The sequence below is a fragment of the Rhinolophus hipposideros genome (assembly GCF_964194185.1).
Source record: "Rhinolophus hipposideros genome assembly, chromosome: 25".
NCBI classification, from domain to species: domain Eukaryota; kingdom Metazoa; phylum Chordata; class Mammalia; order Chiroptera; family Rhinolophidae; genus Rhinolophus; species Rhinolophus hipposideros.
The window spans coordinates 14,021,149-14,046,208 of record NC_138071.1 but is presented as its reverse complement, the minus strand read 5'-3'; the positions used below and the strand labels follow the sequence as shown (position 1 = coordinate 14,046,208).

General features: G+C 38.0%; 1 protein-coding gene across 5 annotated transcripts in view; it reads right to left on the bottom strand.

Moving 5' to 3' along the window:
- Positions 1-25,060, bottom strand: part of NRF1 (nuclear respiratory factor 1) — a 115,060-nt gene that overhangs the window by 72,035 nt on the left and 17,965 nt on the right. For 3 of the 5 annotated variants that reach the window (XM_081038320.1, XM_081038322.1, XM_081038323.1), the window contains exons 2-4: positions 16,362-16,516; positions 15,885-15,959; positions 3,388-3,619 (exon numbers count right to left, since the gene is read on the bottom strand). In XM_081038320.1, the coding sequence (XP_080894446.1) occupies positions 3,388-3,610 (223 nt within the window). In that variant the 5' untranslated portion in view covers positions 3,611-3,619; positions 15,885-15,959; positions 16,362-16,516. The remainder of the gene's footprint in view (positions 1-3,387; positions 3,620-15,884; positions 15,960-16,361; positions 16,517-25,060) is intronic. The other 2 variants (XM_081038324.1, XM_081038321.1) reach the window with 2 other exon arrangements.

Here is a 25,060-nt window from a genome sequence, read left to right as displayed (position 1 = left end):
TGACAGACTCATGGGTTCTGAACACCAGTGCTGGGCAGCAGCTCAAAAGGCACCAGGGATATATGGAGAAGAACTGAATAGTCTGGCTTCAGCACAAGGGCCAAAGGGGCAGCTTTCTCCCAGGTGGAAGTGCTGGCAGAAGTCATAGTTCCTTTGTTGAGCCCACTCCCAAACCAGTGGGTAGACGTAGGCGGGCACCATATCTGAATCTCCATCAATCTGGCTAACGCTGTTCACCCCGCCCTGGTGATTCGCTGAGACTGGCCCCACCCAAATTTTGGGCCCACCCAAGCTGCTACCAGTGGCTTTTCCATCCAAATGACCTATCTTGGCTCATATTGTGGACTTTCTTAAAATCTCTCAAAGTTTCACAAACCCCAAACAAGCAGTTTTGGCATGTCCCGTACTTCTTGCTAAGCAGCCCTTAGCCTAGCACTCGTAGCAGTCACCCTTAGTTCACAGCTTAGCCTCTCCCAGGCACCCCCAAGCCCAGCACAACTGGCAACCACCTGCAGATCACTTTGTAGCTCATATAAAGGGGCAGAGGCAGTGGCTGACATTGGCCTGCATCAGAGCCCCTCCCAAAAGGCCTCAGAACCAACACACCTGGTGACCAGTTTTAGACCACACCAGAGCACCACCCAACCACCTCCATAAATGACACACCCAAACAGCAGACTCAGCAAGGACCAGAGCCTATTCCATAGGGTCAGCTTCTGCACAATAAGTCTTCTGCTGCCGTCAGAGCTACTCCTCACAATCAGCCTGAGGGTCAATCCCCCCATTGACGTGCCGACAGCAATCAAAATTCAACTACACAGGAGGGCATGCACAACCCACACAAGGAACGCACCTGGAACACCTGGCTCAGGTGACCAGGGAGACAGTGCCACTGGTCTCCAAAGGACACCTATTGCACAAGGCCATTCTACCAAGACCGTGAGATGTATAGCAGCTCTACCTAATACTCACAAACATAGGGAGGCAGCCATATTAAAGAGACAAAGAAACATGTTCCAAATGAAAGATCAGAACAAAGCTCCAGAGAAAGACCTAAATAGAATGGAGACAATCTACCAGATGTAGAAATCAAAACACTGGTTATAAGGATACTCAATGATCTCAGTGATAAATTCAATGAAGAGATACAAAACAAAAAAATGGAGATAGGAAACATAAAAAAGAAGCAGTCAGAAATACAGAATAAAATCACTGAAATGAAGAATACATTAGAGGGAATCAGCAGTAGATTAGATGAAGCAGAGGATCAAATCAGCAATTTAAAAGCAAAGGTAGCAAAAAACACACAATCAGAACAGGAAAAAAAAAAAAACCTCCAAAAAAAATGGGGTTAGTCTAAGACCTCTGAGAAAACATCAAGTGTAAAAACATTCGCATCATAGGAATACCGAAAGAGAAGCGAGAGAGCAAGGAACTGAAAATCTATTAGAAAAAATGATGGAAACTTCCCTAACCTGGTGAAGGAAATAGACACACAAGCCTAGGAAGCGCAGAGTCCCAAATAAGATGAACCCAAAGAGGCTCACACCAAGGCACATTATAATCGAAATACCAAAGCTTAAAAGCAGAGAGAGAATTGTAAAAGCAGCAAAAGAAAATCAGTTAGTTACCTGTAAGGGAGCTCCCATAAGATTGTCCGCTGATTTCTCAACAGAAACTTTGCAGGCCAGAAGCGATTGGTATGAAATACTCAACGTGGTGAAAAGTAAGGGCCTACAACTAAGATTACTCTACTCAGCAAAGCTGTCATTTTGAATAGAAGGACAGATAAAGAGCTTCCCAGACAAGAAAAAGTTAAAAGGAGTTCATCACCACCAAACCAGAATTACAAGAAATGTTAACGGGACTTCTTTAAGAAGAAGAACAAAGATTTAAAAATCTGAATAATAAAATGGCAATAACTACATATCTATAAACAATTGCTTTTAATGTAAATGGATTAAATGCTCCAATCAAAAGAAATGGGGGGCTTAATGGATAATAAAACAAGACCCTTACATACGTTCCCTACACAAGACTCACTTCAGATTGAAAGACACACAGAGACTGAAAGTAAGGGATGGGAAAAGATATTTCATGAAAATGGAAATGGAAAAAAATCTGGAGTAGCAATACTTATACCAGACAAAACAGACTTCAAAATAAAGGCAGTAAACAATAGACAAAGAAGGACCCAGTGATTCCACTGCTGGGTAGTTATCCAAAGAAACTCAAAACACTAATTTGAAAAGACATACGCATCTATATGTTCCCTGTAGCATTATTTACAATACCCAAGATAGGAAAGCAACCTAAGTGTCCATCAATAGATGAATGAATAAAGAAGAGAGTACACACATACAATGGTACATTACTCAGCCATAAAAAAGAATGAAATCTTGTCATCTGAAACAACATGGGTGGACCAAAGGCTATTATGCTGACTGAAGTAAGTCAACAAAAAAGACAAATACCATATGTTTTCACTTAGTGTGGAACCTAAAAAACAAAATAAACAAACAAACAAAACAGAAACAAACTCAAAGACACCGAGAACATTTTGATGGCTGCCAGATGAGAGGGGGTTTGGGGCGATGGGTGAAGGGCAGAAGGGATTAAGAGGTGCAAATTGATGGTTACAAAATAGTCACAGGGATGTAAAGTACAGCATAGGGAATACAGTCAATAATACTATAATAACTATGTATGGTGTGGGATGAGTACTAGATTTATTGGGTGAACACTCAGTTAAGTTATATAAATGTCTAATCACTAAAGTATGTCGACTGTAATTGAAAAATAAAAAATTATTTTAAAAAATAGGACAAAAGTACCAATACATAATACTTTGAAATAAGTAAAGGATGTATGTTATAATTTCTAGGGGTAGCACTAAAAGTAAAAGTATATTAACTTCCAAACTAACAAGAAAAAAACTGAAAAATAAAAACTTTTCAATCACTCCAAAAGAATACATGAAGGAAAAGTAAACACAGAACAACTGGATAGAGAGGAAGCATATAGTAAACACGGTTATGTTCAAACCTAAATGTATCAGTGATTAACACTGAATGTAAATGGACTAAATGCTTCTTCAGTTAAAAGTCAAAAGATTGTTAGAATGGATGAAAAACACAAAACCAAAGTCATATCACTAATACTGCATGATTCTAGAACTTACGTCTCAGTATGATACAGACACAAGTTGTAAAAGCAAGGATTAAAACAAAATCGTGAAGATGTGATATGAAGATAGATGAGAGGGTGGCTGCCATAATCCCTTAAGGGTGGCTGCCATAATCTTAAGGGAGCTCCCATAAGCTGAAAGCATCCTGGGTTCTTTCAGCTATGCCCGCTACCAAGAGCTTCCAATCCAAACAACATTACCTGCAGCAGCCAGATGGGCGGTTACCTCATCAGCTGCTGTGGAGTTGAGTATGTCTGAATCATCATAAGAGGTGTCTTCTGGAGAAGAAGGTGAGTCTTCGTCAGCACTCAGCATACTGTGCTCAGTGTAGGTGGCCACATGGACCTGCTGTACTTGTTGGGCCACTGCATGGGCTTCTATGGTAGCCATGTGTTCAGTTTGGGTCACTCCGTGTTCCTCCATGAAGGGCTACTGCCAGGAAAAAAGGCAAAGAACAAGACTCAGTGTGTAATGTAATGAAATGCTTGAACTCAAAGAGAGTTCCCTCGTGAGCAGAGGAAACCTTTGATTTCACTATATACCTCACCCCATCAAGTCATAGGATATGGGAAGCACCATTCAAATATGACCTAAAAATGGTAGATTTTCCTTATATAAAATCTTTTCGATGGAAATTCACTGTGCTAATTTTATGCCTCAGGTCACAAAAGAATAAATACCTTTGATATTACACATAACAATAAAAGACACTTAAATGTAAAAATAAAAGGGTATTTAAAAGTTCCTAGTGACTTGTCATTTGACATTGTAGACATAAAAACACTTAGTAAGTAAATGAAATACTTAATATTTTCTTTGTATTTCATAGACAAATGGGAGTTCCAACTTTTTCCCAAAAATGTAATTATTCAAATTGGTTTTTCTGCTTATAAAACTGTGCTTCTTGTAAACCCTGAAATAATGCAGTAATTCATAAAGTAGTAAGATAAAGGTTTGCTCTTCTCCTGCACTTACAATCTGTCCCCTCTTCCCCCCCACCAACCTACAGAGAAGTGCATTATCATTAAATGTTTTGAAGCATACATACATACATACATATGATTTAAAATAAAAACAGATTCACGTTACACATATTGGTCTATAGTTTGCTTTCTTCATATTACAATATATCTGGACATTTGACAGGTCAAAACATACAGATTTACCAGACCTTTCTAAACAGATGCAGAATACTTCACTGTATGCTTGTGCCATAATTATGGAACTGGTCACCTACTGATTCACAGCAAGGCTGCTTCCAAATTTTTGCTATGATAAACATCAGTGCAGTAAACACCCCTGTATATAAAACTTTGCATACTGGTTCCTCAAAAAACTTTAAAAGGAATTATATGACCAAGCAATTCCACTTCCTGGTCTATCTATACCCAGAAGAACTGAAAACAGGGTCTCAATGGGCTATTTATACATAACCACGTTGGTAACAACATTATTCACAATAGCCAAAAGGTACAAGCTCTCAACTATCTACTGACGAATGAATGGGTATACAAATTGTACATATGCATACAATGGAATATTATTAAAAGGAAGAAATGAAAATTAGGAATAGAGAACAACTTCTTCAACTTGATACAAAAAACCTACAATAGATCTATAGCTAACATCATATTTAATGGTGAGAAACTACAGTAGTCGCCCCGATTCACAGAGGGTATATGCCAAGACCCCCAGTGGATGCCTAAAACCATAGATAGTACCAAATCCTATATATACTATGTTTTTTTCCTATACTTACATACCTATGATAAGGTTTAATTTATAAATTTGATGCAGTAATAATAAAGTAGGAGAATTATAATACACTATAATAAAAGTTATGTGAATGTGGTCTCTATCTCCCACAAAGTATCTTATTGTACTGTACCCATCCTCCTTGTGATGATGTCAGATGATACAATGCCTATGTGATGAGATGGAGTGAATAATGAAGGCCATTGTGACACTAACATTACGCTACTACTGACCTTTTGATAATACATCAGGAGGATCGTTGTAGTTCAGATAATTCTAGATCACTGAGACATGACAAGTGATAATGAAACTGCAGAAAGCAAAACCATGGATAAGGGGAGCTACTACAGAAGCTGTCCTGCTAAGATCAGAAATAAGGCAAAGATGACCCCTCTCATTACTCCTTTACAATATTAGACTGGAAGTCCCAGCTAATGCAGCAAGACAAGAAAAAGAAATAAAAGTTATACTGATTGGGAAGGGGGAAAAACTGTCTTTGTTCAAGGAGACACATGATTGTCTATGTAGAAAATCCAAGTCAGTAAAGAAAACCCCTGAAACTAACAAGTGACTACAGCAACGTTGCAGGACGCAAAGGTCACGTACAGAAGTCAATCACTTTCCTACATACCAGCCATGAACAAATGGAATTTGAAATTAAAAACACAGTATCATTTCCATTGGGAACAAAAAATGAAATACCTATAAATCTAACAAAATATGGATAACATCTATATGAAGAAAACTACAAAACTCTGATGAAAGAAACTAAAGAAGTAAATAGAGATATATTCCATGTTCATGGTTAGGAAGACTCAGTAATATCAAAATATCCTAACTTGATCTATAGATTCAATGCAATCCCAATCAAAATCCCAGAAAGTTATTTCATGGATATTGATAAATGGATTCTGAAGTTCAAAGACCTAAACGTAAAACACAAGACTTCTAGGAGACAGTCTAGATGACCTTGGGTATGGCAACGATGTTTTAGATACAACACCAAAGACGCAATCCATGAAAAGAAATAACTGATAAACTAGATGTCATTAAAATTAGAAATTTCTGCTCTATGAAAGACACACTCTATGAAAGAGAATGAGAAAACAAGCCACATCCTGGGAGAAAACATTTGCAAAAGACAGATCTGATAAAGAACTGTTTTCCAAAATATACAAAGAACTCTTAAACTGAACAATGAGAAATTGAACCACCCAAATAAAAAGTGGCAAAAGGCCTGAAGAGACACCTTACCAAAAAAGATACACAGATGGTAAATAAACATGTGAAAAGACGCCATTAGGGAATGCAAAGTAACCCAATGAGTTAACACTACTCATTTACCAGAATGGCTAAAATCCAAACACCAACAACACTAAATGCTGGTGAGGAAGTGGAGCAACAGGCATTCACTGTTGGTGGGAATGCAAAATGGTGCAGCCACTTTGGAAGAGAGTTTTGAAGCTTATTACAAAACCAAATATACCACACAATCCAGCAATTGTGTTTCATGGTATGTACCCAAAGGAGCTAAACACTTATGTCCATGGCCGGCCGGTAGCTCAGATGGTTGGAGCTCCATGCTCCTAACTCCGAAGGCTGCCGGTTCGATTCCCACATGGGCCAGTGGGCTCTCAACCACAAGGTTGCCAGTTCAATTCCTGGAGTCCCACAAGGGATGGTGGGCTCTGCCCCCTGCAACTAAAATTGAACGTGGCACCGTGAGCTGAGCTGCCGCTGAGCTCCCGCATGGCTCAGTTGGTTGGAGCACATCCTCTCAACCACAAGGTTGCCAGTTCAACTCCCGCAAGAGATGGTGAGCTGTGCCCCATGCAACTAGAAATGGCAACTGGACCTGGAGCTGAGCTGTGCCCTCCACAACTAAGACTGAAAAGGACAACAACATGACTTGGAAAAACGTCCTGGAAGTACATACTACTCCCCAATAAAGTCCTGTTCCCTTTCCTCAATAAAAAAAATCTAAAGAAAAACCAAAACAAAATTTCTGTCCACACACAAAAACCTGCACACAGATGTTTACAGCAGCCTTAGTCATAATCGCTGTAACTTAGAAGCCACCAAGATGTCCTTCAGTAGGTAAACAAATAAACAAACTGGTGCATCTGGACAATGGAACATTATTCACAACTACAAAAAAATGAGTTATCAAGCCATAAGAAAACATGGAGGAACTTAAATGCATATTGCTAAGTCAAAGAAGACAACCGGAAAAGGTTACATATTTTATGATTCCAACTTCAGTGTGAAGTTCTGGAAAAGGCAAAACTATGGAGACAGTAAAAGAATCAGTGGTTGCCGGGATGGGGGGAAGGGAAGGAGAAATCAATAGGCGGAGCAGAGGATTTTTAGGGCAGCAAAACTACTCTGTATGACACTGTCGTGCTGGATACATGTCATTATACATTTGTGCAGAACCATATAATATACAACACAAAAGTGGCCCATAATGTAAATTAGAGACTTGAGGTGATAATGAAGGTCAATGTAGGTTCATCTCTTGTAACAAATGCACCAGTGCGGGGGTGGGGGGCACAAGGGAAAACTATACCTTCTCCTCAATTTTATTTGTCAATTATACCTCAGTAAAAGTGGGGGTTGGAGGGGGAGAAAAGAAAAAGAAATTCGACACAAGCTACAACATGAATGAACCTCGAGGAAGTTTTGCTAAGTGAAATAAGCCAGTCAGAAAAAAACAAATATTGTATGATTCCACAATATGAGGTCCCTAGAGTAGTCACATTTATGAGACAGAAAGTAGAGGGGTGGTTTCAAGGGGCTGGGGAGGGAGCGACATGGGGAGTTGTCTCACCGGAATAGTTTCAGTTTTGCAAGATGAAAAGGTTGTGGAAATTGGTTGCACAACAGTGTGAATATACTTAACACTACTGAACAATATACTTAAAAATGGTTAAGATGCTAAATTTTGTTATGTGTGTTTTACCACAATTAAAAAAAAAAGCATCCCTGGCACCAGCTAACTGCTATGTAAAGAATAAATTACTAATCTTAGAACAGAGTGATAAAACTGCCTTATTATCGTTAAAAAAAAGCTTTGCATACTATATTTTTTTTAAAGTTTATTGGGGTGACACTGGTTAATAAAATTACATAGGTTTCAAGTGTACAATTCTGTAAGACATCATCTGTATCAGGGGTGTCCAAACTTTTTTCAATGTTTTTCACCAAGGGCCACATGCGGTAAAATACACTCACTTGAGGTGAAGTACGTATTGCCTCACCTGGTTTATTTAAGTAAACTAAATATATTTTTGGAATTTGCTGGGGGCCAATAAAAAATGGATCGCAGGCCGCAGTTTGGACACCCCTGATCTATATAGTGCATTGTGTGTTCACCACCCAGATCAGTTCTCCTTCCATTACCATATATTTGACCCCTTTTACCTACCTTTACCACCCCTATTTTATTAAAAAATAAATAAATTCTTAACGGTAAAATTTTTCAGTCAAGGGTATACATAGTTTACATTTTGATGCATATTTAAAAGTTGAGTGTCTCACTTGTGCACTAACATAATCTCTACTTATGTAACACCCTCCATACACACACACACACACACACACACATTTGAAATTTGACTATCATGTAATGCATACAACATGCGTAGCTAGACTTTAACCCCACCCCCCAAAAAAGGCAGCCATGTAAATACAGAAATATGACCTTTAGGGCTACAAGTAAAAAGAACATAATTATTTATGCAAAATTCTTCTCTCATTTTTATTTTACTCTATTGCTAAACTTTCCTTTTCCTTCTTTGAGGACTTCTAACTCCTTTGTGCCTCTTGAGTAATTGCTTTCTTAAGCCTCACCCTGTTATGTCTTTCTTCTTCGTGTCAACTCTCCCAGGTAGCTGCCCAACTTTTTACTTTTCTGGGGCTCTTGATTTCTGTTTTATATTCTTGTGCTGTTCCCTTTTGGGGGCGGGAAGGCTCTAACTTTTAATTCTCTCTTTTCACCCTCACACCATTATACATATCATAACTCATCCTTCTAACATGATTCTTAACTTTGGGATTATTCAGTTATCTCAAGGAGTATTCTGTATTTCAAAATAAAATTCACTTTAATTACAAAAAAAACCCCAAAACCCCACAGGATACCACATATCCAAAAAGACTGGGGGTCTAGAATTATGTCAAAATAAAAATTTTTTAAAGAGAGATGCCTGATAAGGTTTCTTCCATATCCTGTGTTTGGTGTGTTTTAGAATATTCCAGGGAATACATTCTACTTCCCAGATCAGTACATATCTACAATGTAATTTAACACACTATTTAAGTGACACAATTAAATACAGTATATGAGAGAAAGACAGCATTAAAATACTATTTTTCCATCCATTTCACTGTTCTTCTAGTCTACGAAATAAACTGCTTGGGGGCATTTTAGAATTCTAGGTGCTTCAAAATCGTTTTTAAATGATTTGGGATTAGATGGCATCTGACTGCGTTTCAAAGGGATTTGTACGCTATGCACTTGGCATAATGGATTTCAATTCTCTTCTCCAGAATCAGTTCACAGCATAAATCAATAGGGTTGTCTGTTTCACAGGCTTGTAACTTCTGCCCAGTGTCTCACCTCTTTCTATCCCATCCTTCAGCCTCTCTAACCATTTTTATTTAGCACACTCTATAAAAAGCAAAGGCAAAAGTATTTCAGACGTCTTTGAACCAGAGTGGGCTACTTGTACATCTTGTACATGACGCTTTCAATGTTTTCAAAAAATAAACACAACAGGAAGTTAGACTGGCGTACACTGGCGGGAGCTCATCATGCCCTACCCTGACCAGGCCGTTTTTAGTGATGCTTTTAATCTTCCTTCAACAAGGAGTCAGATGCTCTGGACAGCAACACTGATAGGAACTGCTAATAGAGGAAAATGTGTTAGATAACATGAATTTAAAAAAACTGCACAGTCTAAAGTTATCCAGAACTCCTAGACAAGTTATTTAACCTCTAAACTTCAATTTCAACTTTTTTTTTTTAATCAAAAGAAAAAGATAGTTCCTATCCTCAAAAGGATATGAGGCTATTTAGAAATAATAATTAAAAAAAAGATGTGAGGATTAAATGAGATGATCCAGATACAGTGAAGAACAGTGCTCAGCACATAAATGCTCAATATTAATTATTATGACGACGCCAAAGAATTCCTGTCTTCATGATTCTGTCCTTGACTCATTACCTGACTAGTCTTGCAAGGACCAGGCGTCAATTTCTTCACCTTTAAATTAATTACACATCCATCTCTGATGATACGTTTTTTAAAATTGTGTGCAAAAGATTTTGAGTCAGGCATCTAAAAAGTCTCCTTTTCTTTATTCTTTAAAAAATTATTGGGATGACATTTGTTAATAAGATTAGATAAGTTTCAAGTATATAATTCTATACTACATCCTGTGTATATTGCATTGTGTGCTCACCACCCAAAGTCTAATCTCCTTCCATCACCATATATTTGACCCCCTTTACCCTCTTCATGCTCTCCCAACCCACTTCCCCTCTGGTAACCACCATATTGTTATCTGTGTCTACTGAATTTTGTGTTTGTTCATTTGTTTCTTCTTGTCCTTTTCCGTCTGTTGTACTTCACTTAGCATGATACCCTTAAGATCCACCAGTGCTGTTGCCAACGGCAATGTTCCATCCTTTTTGGTGGCTGAGTAGTAGTCCCTTGCATATATGTACCACATCTCCTTTATCCATTCATTGGCTGAAGGACACTTAGGTTGTTTCCATGTCTTGGTAAAAAGCCCTTCTTTATTATATTAACTCCAACAACTGAGATGAACATAAAGCAAGGCAACTACAGGGAACCAATGTCTCTAATAAATCATTTCACGATAGTGCCAAAATGGAGAGCCAGCAGATGGACCTGACAGTGACTCCTCTGAATAGATGTGAAAAGCAAGATGAAGCACTGGCAATACATAATGACCTGTGACTCTAAACACCACATCCAATTAAAAAGACCTATCGGTTTATCACCTGGAGCCAGTGACGTTCAGCAGATTAGTCAACACTCGGTTAAAAAAAAATCATGCCCAAAACAACAATTTTTCTAAAACCTCTTTCTTAGCCTGTCTCATCTCCCGCAGTGCAACATGAGCCTTAGCTAAAGGTTCTTTCTTTATCACATAAACTATAAAGGGGGGGTGGGGCCTTTTGGTACAGAGTTCCAGCTTTTGCCATTCCAGACCAGCAATGGGGGGGACTGAAAGATAATGGAAAAGCACAGACACACAGATTTTTTTGTGTGTTTTGCGGCACCTGGCAGTTGTAATCCATAATATCAAGGGAGCTAGTGGAATTTGGATGAAATGTCCAAGGGAGTTAAATTGAGTCTAATTCACACATAATGGATGAGATTAAGTGTAGAGTATTTTAAAAATCAATGTAGGAAAAAGAGCTGGCCAGGAAATCTAATCCAGGCATAACTAAATGTAAAAGCAAGCACTAGTCTAATCAATTGCATTATCATATCAAAAGGAAAAGCTACAAGAACAGCCTGAGGGAAAGTCTCAGAGCCAGACTGTATCTAAGGTCCAAACAGAGACCGGAAAACCGAGAGGCTCAACTTACATTCCTGGACATGGGCAGGATCAAAACTTCACGACCGGGACAGAAATGTCACCCAGCAGTACAGCCTCCAAAAGGCCGAAAGTCAGCGATGGGATTTGATTCCTGGTGGATGTTCGGTAATGGATCAAAGTCTCACCACAGCAGGAAAAATAAAAAACTGCACAAGAAAGTCAATGTGAAAAGAGAATGTAAAATGGGGCTTAATTTTGAGTAATATATGGTGCTTGAAGTAAGAAGAATCTATTTGACCTTCCTAGGAATAGTCTCCTCAAATAGCCCAAGGATGATACTGGACTTGCAGAGAAAAAAAATACCCTCTCACACCACTGGGCTTCAAAAACAACCAAACAAACAAAAAAAAGAAGACACAGTCATGTGTGCAGTCTACTGTTTTCCATTTTCAGACTCCAACTACAGCTAAAAATACAAAAAATGAAATATAATACAAATCAGAATGTAAGGATTATGAACCATGACAATGTAAAAGCAAAGATAAAGCTGAGAGAAATGAGGACGTGGGAGAGGGGGATGAACAGCTAGGAGTACCAATATACCAATCAATATTCTATCTTTGCACAGAGAGGGAGTCTGAGGATAGTAGCAAGAGCAGATTGAAGGACCTGGTATTACAGTGCAACTATCAAAAGCAGAGGGGAAAGAAAGGGAATACTGTGAAAGAAAGGTCATCCTTTTATACATGATGAAGTCAAAAATGGCTAAGTTTGATAAATCAAGAAAAAGTGGTATAGACACATTATTTAGAGTTATGGAGGAGTTACTGCTTGATAATACTATAAACAAAATAGTTAAACTAAAACAAAAACAGTTCGAGTGACTGTCTCTAAAAAGTGGGACGGGGATAGGGGAAGAATGTGGCAAAAAGCCATTGATTTTTATTGTAAATCTTTTTATTTGATCCTTTATCATATGAATGTATCACTTTGACTTTTAACAAAATGAGCTTTTAAAACCAATAACTATAATACAGCCTTCCAAACTGATCCTTTTGAAACTTAATGACATGCTAGAGCAAATTGTCACTAGAAAAACAAGTCCCTTCCTTATGCTAAGAACCAAGAGAACTAGTTCAGAAATAGTCTTGCCTTAAGACTAACTTAACTAATTTGGAGCATCTGAAAGTAACAAAATTTTGTATAGCTGCAATTACATAATATTTTTCATTCCAATACTTTGACAAAACTTGTAAATATTCATTAATATTAATAACAGCCCAAAAATCCAGTTAATAATGATGATTTTACATAATATCTGAGAAAAACAAGCTTTACCACACAACTTCATAATGACTCAAGGATGAGTGGATGGTTTTGTGAAAACAATACTGTAAGCTCACGGAAAGCAGGGCTTGGGTCCATTAAAGTCTCTATGAATAGTAGCTGTCATAATTTGCTCCTTAATAAATGCTTGGGGGTAACTGGCTGCACATTTTAATTACTAAAGCTAAGCCCCAGGCAATTACAGTTTCTGTAATGTCCCAATAAGGTCATGCTGGCTATTCATCTCTTATCTCTCACTTCTATATTTGATCTGAACTGCTCTACACCCAGCTCTGGACTTGGTCATCAAAGCCTGTTTACCAAACTTGCCTGCTAGCCTCCTGTCAGGTTTTACCAAGGGAAGGCAGTGGTGTGAGTGCGAAGAGGAGGAAGAAGGGATTTCCTTGCTGTTTTCACTCCAGCCACAGAGGACAGCTTCCTCTTCCAATCCCAGCTGTGCCCCTTCTCCCCTGGTAGTTGAGCACCAGCTGCATGGCATCCCCCTCAGAAATCAGATTCCCAGCTCTGAGCTCCTAGGTTCTTCTCTTCTGTTCCCCCAGCGCCAGGGGTGGTAGATGCTTCCTGTAGTTATGAATATCTGGATTGCCTCAGTGTCTACGTTTTGCTCTTTCAGTCTTCAACACCTATGTAACCAATTCCCAGAATTCAATTTTCTGAAATACGTTCTATGGTTTACTAGGCCCTGATTGATAACAAAGGGAAGAAAAAAAATGTAACCCTTGTCAGAAATTCCTCACAGAGTGCTGGTAAGCAGCAAAAATTGTATACTGACTTGTATAAGTCAATAAAATGGATTGACATTTTATACTGTCAATAAAGCGATTCCATGAAAAATTTTTATAAGATCACCACTAGGGTTTCTGTTTCCCTACACTGACGGAAGTTGAATCAAAATCCGGAGTTTCATGAATGATTAAAACGAGGTGAAGTTAGAGAGTATAAAATGCCTCATGAAGAGAGAAATGGGACACTTAGAAGTGAGAAATGGGTACAGACAGAAAGGGAAGTAGGAGATACAAACACAAACTTTTATCTGTTTGAGTCTATCTTACCCACTCTTTAAGTATTTAACACATTTAACATTCCAGCAAACCTTAAAATCAACATCACAATAATACAACAAATGTCTTTTTATGGAAGGAATAATAATAACAAAAAGTCACAGAAAGATTTGTCATATTATTCACTGAAGAGACTAGCTAGGTGCTTGGACAAATCACAGAAAAAGTGGGAGCACCAGCAGCCTTGTCCTGCATCCATCACGTAGTTCTTGGCAGACTATGGAGATCTGCGCGTACCGACTGATAATCAATCCTAGGTGCTAACTCTAACTTCCAGGATGGCTTGCAGTGATTTACTATTTATATTTTTTTTATTGTGTAACTGGACCCAAAGTGTACGAGGGCGGGAAGTCTCCTCTGCATCGCACCTCATACCTGCCTAACGGCTCCTCCTCACTGTTCCAGCAGGGAGCAGCCAGCATCCTGGCTTCAGATCCTTGCCCCGACATGCACTAGCACCTCAGACAAGTTCCACTTGACTAATATGCCTTAGTTTTATCATCTTTCAAATGGGGAGAATAATGAAACCTACTTAATATAATTATTGTGAGGATCAATTGAGTTAATATATGTACAGGGGCTTAAAAATGGGACATGGGACATAATGAGTGTTTGACTAAGTGTAACCTGTTATTGTTACTCCACATAAAAGGACAGGTAAAGCATAAAAATGCCAAAGGGAGAGTTACAGGATTTATTTTTGTATTGGGAGAAAAAAATGCTTCTTATAAGACACAAAGTAGGAGTTTTGACCATACAAGGACCTGTACCAGAGAATAGGTCTTCACCTTTTTCGAATTATGGGCCCTTCTGAGGGTGTGTGAAAACTACAGGTCTCCTCTCTAGAAAAATGCATACACCCACAAAATTTTCCAAAATATCTCAATGTTCTTGGACTCAAATCATAGATTTCATGATGATATAGCTATATCAAAGCTGAAACACTAGAGGGTGCCACAACCAAAGAAAAATATAAAGAAAGCAAGGAATTTTAGGTTGCTTAAAATTCTTCAACTGCAATATCCTTGTATACAAAAGAAGTTAGGGGAATCGCCTTCACCAAATGCTTCAAGATACATCAACTCTTCGATACGTTCTAGATCAGCAGTGTCCAACAGAAATTTCTGTGATGGTGGAAATGTTCTAAGTTTACACCGTCCAAAACAGTAGCCAATAAACCACATACAGCTACCGACCACATGAAATGTGACAACTGTGACTAAAAAATTACAATTTATTTTATTTAGTTTTAATTAGTTTTAATTTAAATAGCTACATGAGGCTGTAGCTCTTACTGAACAGTGCGGTTCTACATTGTATTGTGTTGTTATGAAATGACTTGCTTCTAATCACAGGCTACTATATATCATTGCTAAAGAAATTTCTAATAAAGGAGGTTCATACAATAATTCAGACCAATCTGTCCCTTGTGAAAATGCAAAGACAGAAAGACTGTCCCTGCCTCTCTCCTGCCCTCACTGTTCACAATCAAAAGCAAAGCTTTCTTTTACTCATTATGAAGACCCTACCTGCCCAGTTCCCTGATTGTGTTTAATTCCCTGGGTTATAAGAGCTTAAAAAAATAAGTGCAAATTACGACAGCTAAGTGTAAAGGATTTCGCCATTTAAAAAAGAAAAAAAATCATATTCTCGTGATAATCACTGAGGACCAAGGGAGCACTGAGAAGAAAAGACCACGAGGACATCAAGTAGCTACGATGAAGACGGAGTCTTCAGCCAGGAGTGTGCCAGGTGCCAGAATAAAAGAAGGCGCAGCGGGCAGAGGCGACAGCTTGCAAAAGCACACAGCACAGTTAAGGGGCGTCAGCAAACGCCCGGGCAACAAGCAGATTCAGAAGTGGGGGACCAAAGCAACCCAGCTCTCAGCTACCTCCACACCAGATTCCTTCTTTACACAGCAATTTCATCTGCTAAAAGTAAAGCTAACGCTGACCCACCTGTCAAAGAAGAAAGGAGTCTATCCACATTGTACAACACCTTACAGCTTACAACCCGTTGTCTGGCACAGTGCCCTAAGTGGAAGAAGGTACCTAATTAATGTTGATGACAATGATAAAAAGGATTAGAAAATGCATTCTCAAATATTCAGATGCTTATTAACAGTTACAAATATCAATAAAAAGCAGGTGAGTTGCTGAAGCCATCCTGGGATTAGGAACATGATGGATAGGAAGTTTAGCATGCCCAGGCATTTATTTGCAAATGGGTCAGAATGCAGCTGGCTCTTTTTGCAGAAAAATCATTTGCCCACAGCTGCTCCCCAAATTACCAAAAATCAAATAAGTAGTTGTCATGTGATAGCAGGATTAGAGGCTGCTTCAATTTCCATTAAGGAGAAATAACATCAATTGCCACAAGTCCCACCCCTCAGTCTCAGCCAAGCACAAAGGACACTTTTATTCAGATCTGCTTACTGTGAAACGTAGCATTGTTGCCTGGCTGCTTGTCTGGTGAGCCTCAATCCTGCTGGATCTGTCATTACACAACCAACATTCAGTTTAAGCTGTTTCTTAGATTCTGGCAGACAGTTCAATGTATGGTTTTTCTTTTGAGATAACTGAACTTGTCTCTGGATAAAATTAAGAAGGTATAAATGTCAATACTACAAATCTAGGAATCTCTGAGATTCAATCATTTTTCTCATTCCACAAACATTTACTGAATTCTTATTGGGTACTCCTAGATTATTTTAGCGTTAGTATTCCAAGAAAGCACTATGACTGGCAACTTTATTTTTTTTTATCTTTAGCTTAAAAATTTTATTGCAGAAGTGACACGTGTTCTTTGGGGTAACTGAGAAAATACAGGTAAGTAAAAACAAAAAAAGAACAGAAACCGCCACCCAAGACGGCCACATTACCAAGTTAACAATTTGGTGTACACAGTATGCTTCTACTAGAACCCCTAATCGAGTTTCTTACATGGTTGGCTTTGTTTTGTTTTGTTTTGTTTTTAAACTAAAGTGAGGCTACAGTGAACATACTATTTTATACACGTTTGAAAATATAGTAATAAAAAATTAAAATTTTCATGTTAACATTTTTATATCACTTTTTAATGTTTACATAGCATTCCCTATAAAAATGTACAGTATATACTAAGTCCCAAAAGACATTCTTTTTTTTATTTTTCACTGTTATAAACAGCAATGCAATAAGAATCCTGATATTTAATAAATATCTGTTGTATAAATGAGTAAATGAATGGTTTACTAAGCTAAGTCTTTGACACATATCCAATGATTTGCTTAGCATTTAAGGACAAAACTTTAAGTAACTATACAATTATAATTCTGGACTTGCTATTATAGCAGGCATAGAAAGGTAATGCAGTAAAAACAGCACTCTAAACATAAAGTACATAATACTTGGTGATGGATAGAGGACAGAATGAAAACCTTAACCCTGACAATGTAAAAGTAAAGTACAGCTTAAAATAACAATAAGTAAAAAATAAGTAAAAAATATAAAGTATAGTTCCCAGAAGATGGACTACAGAAGTTCAGAAACACTTATAAACCCATTTTTTAAAATGCCAAACTGAAACCCTATTGAAAGTTGATAGATCAAAAAATAAAAGTCTATCATTTAAAACTATAAAGAAAATTAAGACTCAAAAATAATAAAATATCAAATAATGGGAGATGGAGAGAGAGGGTAAAAAATATCAGTTAAATTCTTATTTTTCATACTAAAAAAATCCAGATATTATCTACAGTTGATAAATAAGGAACAGAAGTTTACACATATTATTAAACCTTATGGAAGTAACTGCACAAGAAGCTAAAACCAGAAACAGTCATAGTTTGAAAAGGTTATCTGTGGACTGCTGGGCTGGGATGGGAAGGAAAGAAGTGAGGCAGGAGACTCAGATTTCATTAAAAGCTCTCTCTGCCATTTGATTTGTTAGGAAGCACCAATAACACCTTGAAGGAGGCTGCCTGAAAAATCTGTGACTATTCGCTGGGACTTATATCCTCTTATCTTGATAACTGGTAATAGACTCAATTGCCCACAGAGCTTTAACAGAGGCAAATTTAAAATACCTAAGACCTTGGAGTCATCTAGTCTGATTTTCTCATTTTATAGATTAAGTTGAGACCCAGAAAGTGCTAAGTGCGTTAACCAAAGTCACATCTCTAGTTGGTAGCAAACCAAAACACGAACCCACATCTCGTGTCTTCCAATCCAGGGCTCCATCAGAAGCCCACCCTTTGTCTTGGAGCAGAGTCTCTAACCATTCCTGACTTAGGCTCCTTAACTGCTGTCCTACACTATGAGGGGTGTGTCTTCAAGCCAAACTTTGGGTTTTCCTGAGGGTCCAGTGAATCTGGATTATAAAATAATACGCATGTTGAACTGAAATGATTTTTTCATATTACACCTGCAATATAGGGACCCACCCCAGTCCCTATAACACGGTCTCCTGTTCTCCCTACCGTCATAACCCCCATCATCAGGGCCTTAGAGGACATACTGTGTTTTCCCGGAAAACAAGCCCTAACATGATTTTTTAGGATGGCATCTCCTGAACATAAGCCTTAATGTGTCTTTTGGAGCAAAAATTAATGTAAGACCCGGTCTATTTTCAAGGAAACACGGGAGCTACTTTAAGGACTGGTTCTTACAGCCTGACCCTGACAGCATGCTTCCCAGATATAGAAATAAATGTAATTCATGAAGTTCCTAAAGCAGTATCTTTGGAAGACACAGTCTTCTGTGAGCACCAGGGTTGTCAACTGATTTCATGTTTTTCTTCACCCATATTAAATGGTTTAGCTAATTACCCACTCCCACTTTCAGTAGATGGAAAGGGAATAAAATTGTTCCAAAAAAAGAAAAGGAGAACAAGGAGCTGACTTTTTGAGGAAAATGGAGAATTGAGCACACAGTTTTTATGTTTGTAATCATTACACTCTTTTACAAAAATTATCTTAAAATTGAATTTTGAATGGTATAAAAGTCCTATTATTTATAAATTATTTACATAAATTTAGAAACCAGAAAATAAAAAACAACATGTAAAAATGCATTAGAGTCAAGATCTAATAAACAAAACCCCAGGATCTACAGTACTGTGTTTTCCATAAATTTTGCACAACGTGTAGTGCAAAATTTGTAATGTGTAAATTTGTGTGCCTCACGAATTTAAAATAAGTAATACTGAATGTTTAAAAGCATGGTTCCTCACACACGGAGCTCGGCACACGGATATCAGCGGGGCGACAGCAATATTTATTAATATTGAAAAGCAGATGAGAATGAGTCTTACATATCATTTTGTGGTTTACTTCCTGTGCTTTACTTCCTCGGAAGCACAGGGAAATATGCAGTTTGGTGGGGGCAGTACCAGTTGAGACTTTTTTAAAAAGTCAAACAATGTACATGAAAGCACTTTATGACTGCAACGTGCTACAGACACACAAGGCATTATTTTATTTTATTGTACAGCAAGAAAGGGAGGCCGAGGAGAAAATGACTGTTGCAATTGTTCATACAACCATCCATCCAGCATCTGAGTGCCAGGAGTTTAAGGGCAGAACCAAAAGCAGCTCCAGGTCTGGTCAGAGAAAGATCATGTAAACCAAATCAGCCCCTTAGACTTGTTTTGTTTGGTCTGTACTGCTTTTTTGTGTTTGGTTTTTAAATGTGAACTATCAACAATTTAAAACTGGGAAATAGCATGAAATTTCCAGATTTCTGACTTCTCTGGAAAAGTCAGAAAGATCTCGGGACACCAGGAAGCAGTACTGTGTTAAAAGCTTGGGCGTGAGAGTTAGGTCTGCCATTTGCTACCGTGTTATCCGGAAATAAGACCGGGTCTTATATTAATTTTTGCTCCAAAAGACGCATTAGGGCTTATATTCAGGGGATGTCATCCTGAAAAATCATGCTTATTTTCAGGTTAGGTCTTATTTTGGGGAAATAACACGGTAGTTTCGTGTTAGTTAATCTCTTTATGTATGTCAGTTTCCCATTTATAAACTGGTGGCAATGTATTAATACCTTCCTCACAGTATTAATGTGAGGATTAAATGAAATGAAATGAAATAATTTGATTTGCGATCTTAATGAATGAAAAGGAAGCCACAGGAAAACCCTGGTGAAAGGGGGGACAGTGGAGGGAGACAAAACTGGAAAAATCATGTAAGGCCTTGGAAAGGAGTTTGGGTTTTATGATGATGGGGAAAGATTTTAAGAAGTAGCTATTTTAGAGGTGTCTGGAGGGGTCAGGGAGTGGAAGTATTAAGAACAGAGAAAACAGTGTGGCCTATGGAGCATGTCCAAGCATGGAGTGCACCAAAGGTTCAGTTTGGGGGAGGCCAGGTGGTGCAAAGTTATTTTTATGTCATCTTCTAGCTCAGTGGCACTTAATATTATGAAGATCCCTTTGTAATGACCAAAAACAACAAAATAACAAACCACCAGAAAAAGAAACTTTTACTACATGATAATTACATTTATTCAGAAAAAGATAATGAAAAGGGTATGCTTGACATTACTTAGTTGTTGTTTGTTTTTAATCTATTGAGCAATACTGTTGAGCGAGAGTATTATGTGAGCAGCCCAGATAACCATAGGTCACAAAAGCCCTCAGCTGTCACTGCTGGCCATCCCTAGGGTTCTGGGCCATAGGGGAGAAGCCCTGCTAAAGGGGATGGGAGGAGCATCCTGCAAACATCCCACTGTGTGAAGAATGGCTTGGGAAGGGCTGAGTCAAACCCGCCAGGTCACTAATTCAATGGTCCATGAGGAAGGGCCCATGGAAGCCTCAACTAAGACCCAGGACCTGGAAAGCATGTGTGAAATAAAAGTGCTGAAAATGGAAAGGACTTAGTGAACAACTGGATGTGAACAGTGAGGGAGAGGTGACTCCAGAATGACTCCCCATTTCTGGCTTGGATTAGAGAGTGCCTCATTAACCAAGGCAAGGAACAGTAACAGAGCAGATTTGCAGAGAAAAACAACGTGTGACAACACTCACGCCAGCTACCTAAACATACACCTAGATCTAGAGCTGTGGCGCAGGTGTATATTTGGGACTCATCAACAGGGAGATAGTAATGAAATCACAGAGCATGAACAGAATTGACCAGGAATAATATGTGAAGTGGGATGATGAAAGACGCAAGGAGACCTGGAGAATCTTCAATATAAAAGTGGGGGTAGGGGGAAACGTGAAGAAGAATGAAAGGAAGTCAGAAGGAAAAATGAGAGTAGCCAAATGAAGGGAAAATCAACAATATCAAATGCAGTGAAAGAGCTGAGATAGCTTTGCCAAAAGATGCAATACATTCATTCATTCAACACATACATGATAATCACCTACTGTGTGTCAAGCACTGGTACAGGAGACAGCTGTGAACACGTATTGTTTCTCTCCCCCCATCCTTCTAGAGGGAGATAAACAATAAACAAATATATACATAATATATCAGGGAAAACAAGAGGTGGGGGCGGGGAGGGTGATGGTCAGGGATGCCTGAGCTCAGATCCGTGGGAAGTGAGGGAGACAGCAGGAAATACTTGGAGGAAGAGTCTCTGGGCAGCAAGAAGAGCAAATTTCAAGGTGCCCCCGGTACCTGAAGCGCCCTAAACTAGGGGAGGAGAGGCACACAGCTCCGAGAGGTTAGTCCCAATCAGGCTTCTAGGACCTTCAGGGATACTAAGATCCTTGGCATTTACTCTGAAGGAGAAGGCAAGTCTTTGAAAGCTTTTGAGTAGGGCAGACATACGACTTAATTTTCTGATTTACACTTGAAAAGGCTCACTTGGCCTGCTACGTGAAAGCAGACGGAAGGGAGAAAAAGGGTGGAAAAGGGTGGAAGCGGGAAAACCAATGATTAAAGCTACGGAAAGACCAGCATGGCTTGGACCAGAGCAGCAGCAGTGGAGATGGTGTGTGGTTAGAGCTTGCACGTGTCGTGGGTAGAGCTGCCAGCACTGCCCGATGATTTGGATGCAGGGTAGAGTGAAAGAGCAGAGGGCAGAATGCCTGCAAGGTTTCTGGTTTGAGCAACTGGAAGAACACAGTGGCCACTTACTGAGAGGGGAATGAATGTCCGAAGAACAGATGAGATGCCTGTTAGGTACCCACGTGGAAATGTTGACTAGGGAGATGTGAACCGGCGGCTTGAGTGTTATTTTTTAACTGCCTTTAGATGCTTTTTAAAAACTATTTTTGACTGCTTTTTAACATTTATTTTTGTTCCTTTTTTGAATATAATTTAAAACTGTGCTTATATTCTTAGAAATTTGGAGGTCAACACTTATTATTTAGGTTCATTAATTCCTCAACAAATCAGTTATAAAAGTGCCACTAGTACCTTTTCTAAGGTAACAAACGCTAAGTCACAATCACCTATCATATCTCAGTTTACAAATTTCTGTCATTTTTCTTTATGGATGTCAAAACAGTCCACGAAAACAAGGTTAAGTCCGTAAGCTGAACTAACTGTAAAGCCGAGAATGACAAGGCCGGTGGCACACGGTAGTACTAGCTAACGTTTAGTGAGCCTTTGCTTTGTGCAGGGTGCTTTTCTAAGCACTCTGGCATATACAGAGGGTGCCCCCAAAATGTATATGTATTTTAAGAAAGGAAAACTGTATTAAAATTATAATACTCAGTATATACCGATGACAAAAGATGCATACAAGTCACGTTTGACTTCTGCAATGACAAGAGGTGCTCAAAGTGGTTCCCATCAGCGCCCAGACACTTCTGATAACGGTGGACTACTGCTTGAGCAACATTGACCAACGTGTCCACTTGTATACATTTTTTTGGCACCCCCGGTCTAATGTCATGTAACACTCACAACTCTATGAGGTATTATTCATTATTACTCTTACTGACACATAATGAACTGAGGCACAACAAGGGTAAGTAACTGTTCTATAGCTAAGAGCAAGTGGCAGAAACAAAATTTAAATCTTGACAATGTGCACAGTGCTTTAGTTTACAAAACATGTTCTGTAAACACATTTTATTTTTAAAAGAAGGTATTGCACAGTATTAGACTGAACAATATGGAATTGTTTTATGTAGGTCCAAAATTGTTAAATATTAGCAATTTCATATGGTTCAACCATAACTATTATGCTATGGCCACTTAAAAAATGAAATATGAAAATGTTTTTTAACTGTAAAGCACTATGGCAGGTATTATTTTAAGCAACAATAAATAGAACCACACTAAGAATTATTAACACAATTGTGAAATTGAAAGTAGTATGAAAAAGAGCAGACAATAAATATGGGAATCCATTCAAATTACACATCAATCAATAATCAATAGTCAACGAAAAGTCCCTTATATATCCAACCCAGGTTTCCATTTGCAGCCTTAGTATTTTTGAGGACTAATCTTCTGAACTATTGTTCAGATAATCTCAAGCTGACACTATTTCCCCAGTGGCACTCATTACCACCTGATGCAATATTTGCTGTTTTGTTTATTTTTTTCCTCAACCCACTAGAAAGTAGGTTCATGAGAGCAAAGATTTTTCTGTTTTATCTAGTCAGTGCTTTACCCCAGTACCTAGAACTGTTCAAGGCTCACATTAATCCCTCACATTCACTTGTTGAATAAATGAGTAATTAGAATTTCCTAAATTACTTGGAAAGACTACATGAAATACATTTTAAGACAAAGATAAATAGCACCCAGAGATTTTGTAATGTAAACAAAAACAAATAAAACAAACCTTTCTAAATGGCATAATAATGGTTCCTACCCATATCACTTCAAAAAGTGTCAAACATCTAAATTTTGAATAGTATCCATTCAAAAATTAAAACCCCTTTAATTACTTTGTGATTAAAATAAATTGTATCCTGAATTACTTACAAAATTAAATTTAGGATAGCATATAATCAAAGTTACAGACACCGTAGTAAGAAGGAAAAAGTCATCTTAGAATCCCAGATAAGGAAAGAAAGAGAAAAATTAAAAAGCACATGTTTCAAGACTGAAATAAATGAAATTTAGAACGTGGTTGAATATAAAATTAAAATAACTTTATTTAAAACTAGGAATAACATTTCCATTTTAGAATTTGTTGAACTTGTACAAGATATTCCTAAACTTAAAGGTGGGAGAGGATATACTAGCCTAAGTTTCTAAAGAAGTAACACCTCCCTACATAATGTTTACACTATATTTCCTTATTTTCTGTTCAAAAAAAAGAAAAATCAAAAATTTTCCGTGACTACCAAATGTTGCATCCATTTAGAGTTAAGTATTTGAAAAAGCATAGCACACTGTACAAAAAAAGATAATCATCACCCTATAAGATAAAAAATGTTTTTTTTACCAGTTTCTCAATGTGATCTTTGATAAAATCCTCAATAACAGAAGGGGAAAAGGGACCATCCGATGTAATTTACCACACACATTTATCAGGAGCGCTTGGTTCTTTCTGGCCACAATAGAAGTCCTGCAGCTGGCAGTCAAACCACCTAAAGTAGCTCGTCACCCCCCTTCCTTAATCTCCAGAACTAAACTCACTTGGGTCAAAACAAGTCAACTGCCTTTCTCACCAACAGTAATATGCTGGAATAAAAGTGTCAAGTATAATTCTAGCTGCCAAGATTTTGTTCTTAAGAACAGACTTGTAACTATTAAAGGGACATTAAATTAGAGCTATTGCCTAAAAGGGTTATCTGCATCTGTAGCTTGATTGGGATAATATTCCTGAGGTCCTGATCTGTAATCAAACCAGAGGAAAGGAAAGCAACTGGTAAAAGCAACAAATTTCACAACCCCCTAAAGAGTGAATAAAAAGCAAACTACTGGGGAAAAAAATGAGTGTGCCAGTAGCAATATGTAAGTAAAACTAGAGTTATACATTAAATAGATGTCATGTGTTGTGCAACAAGGAATATTCATTCACTCTGGCTTAGCATAATTACAAATCAGTAATGCAGAGGAATACTACAAAAGTATTAAAGGATGAAGTAAACTGATGTATACTGACACAGAAAAAATGTCCACAATATGTACTGTTGGAAATTGGAAAAAACAAACAAAAAAACCCAGGCTATAAAATATGCTAGAATGAATGTGATCTCATTTTTTTTTTTAAAGTACGGATATAATTATGGGCAAACA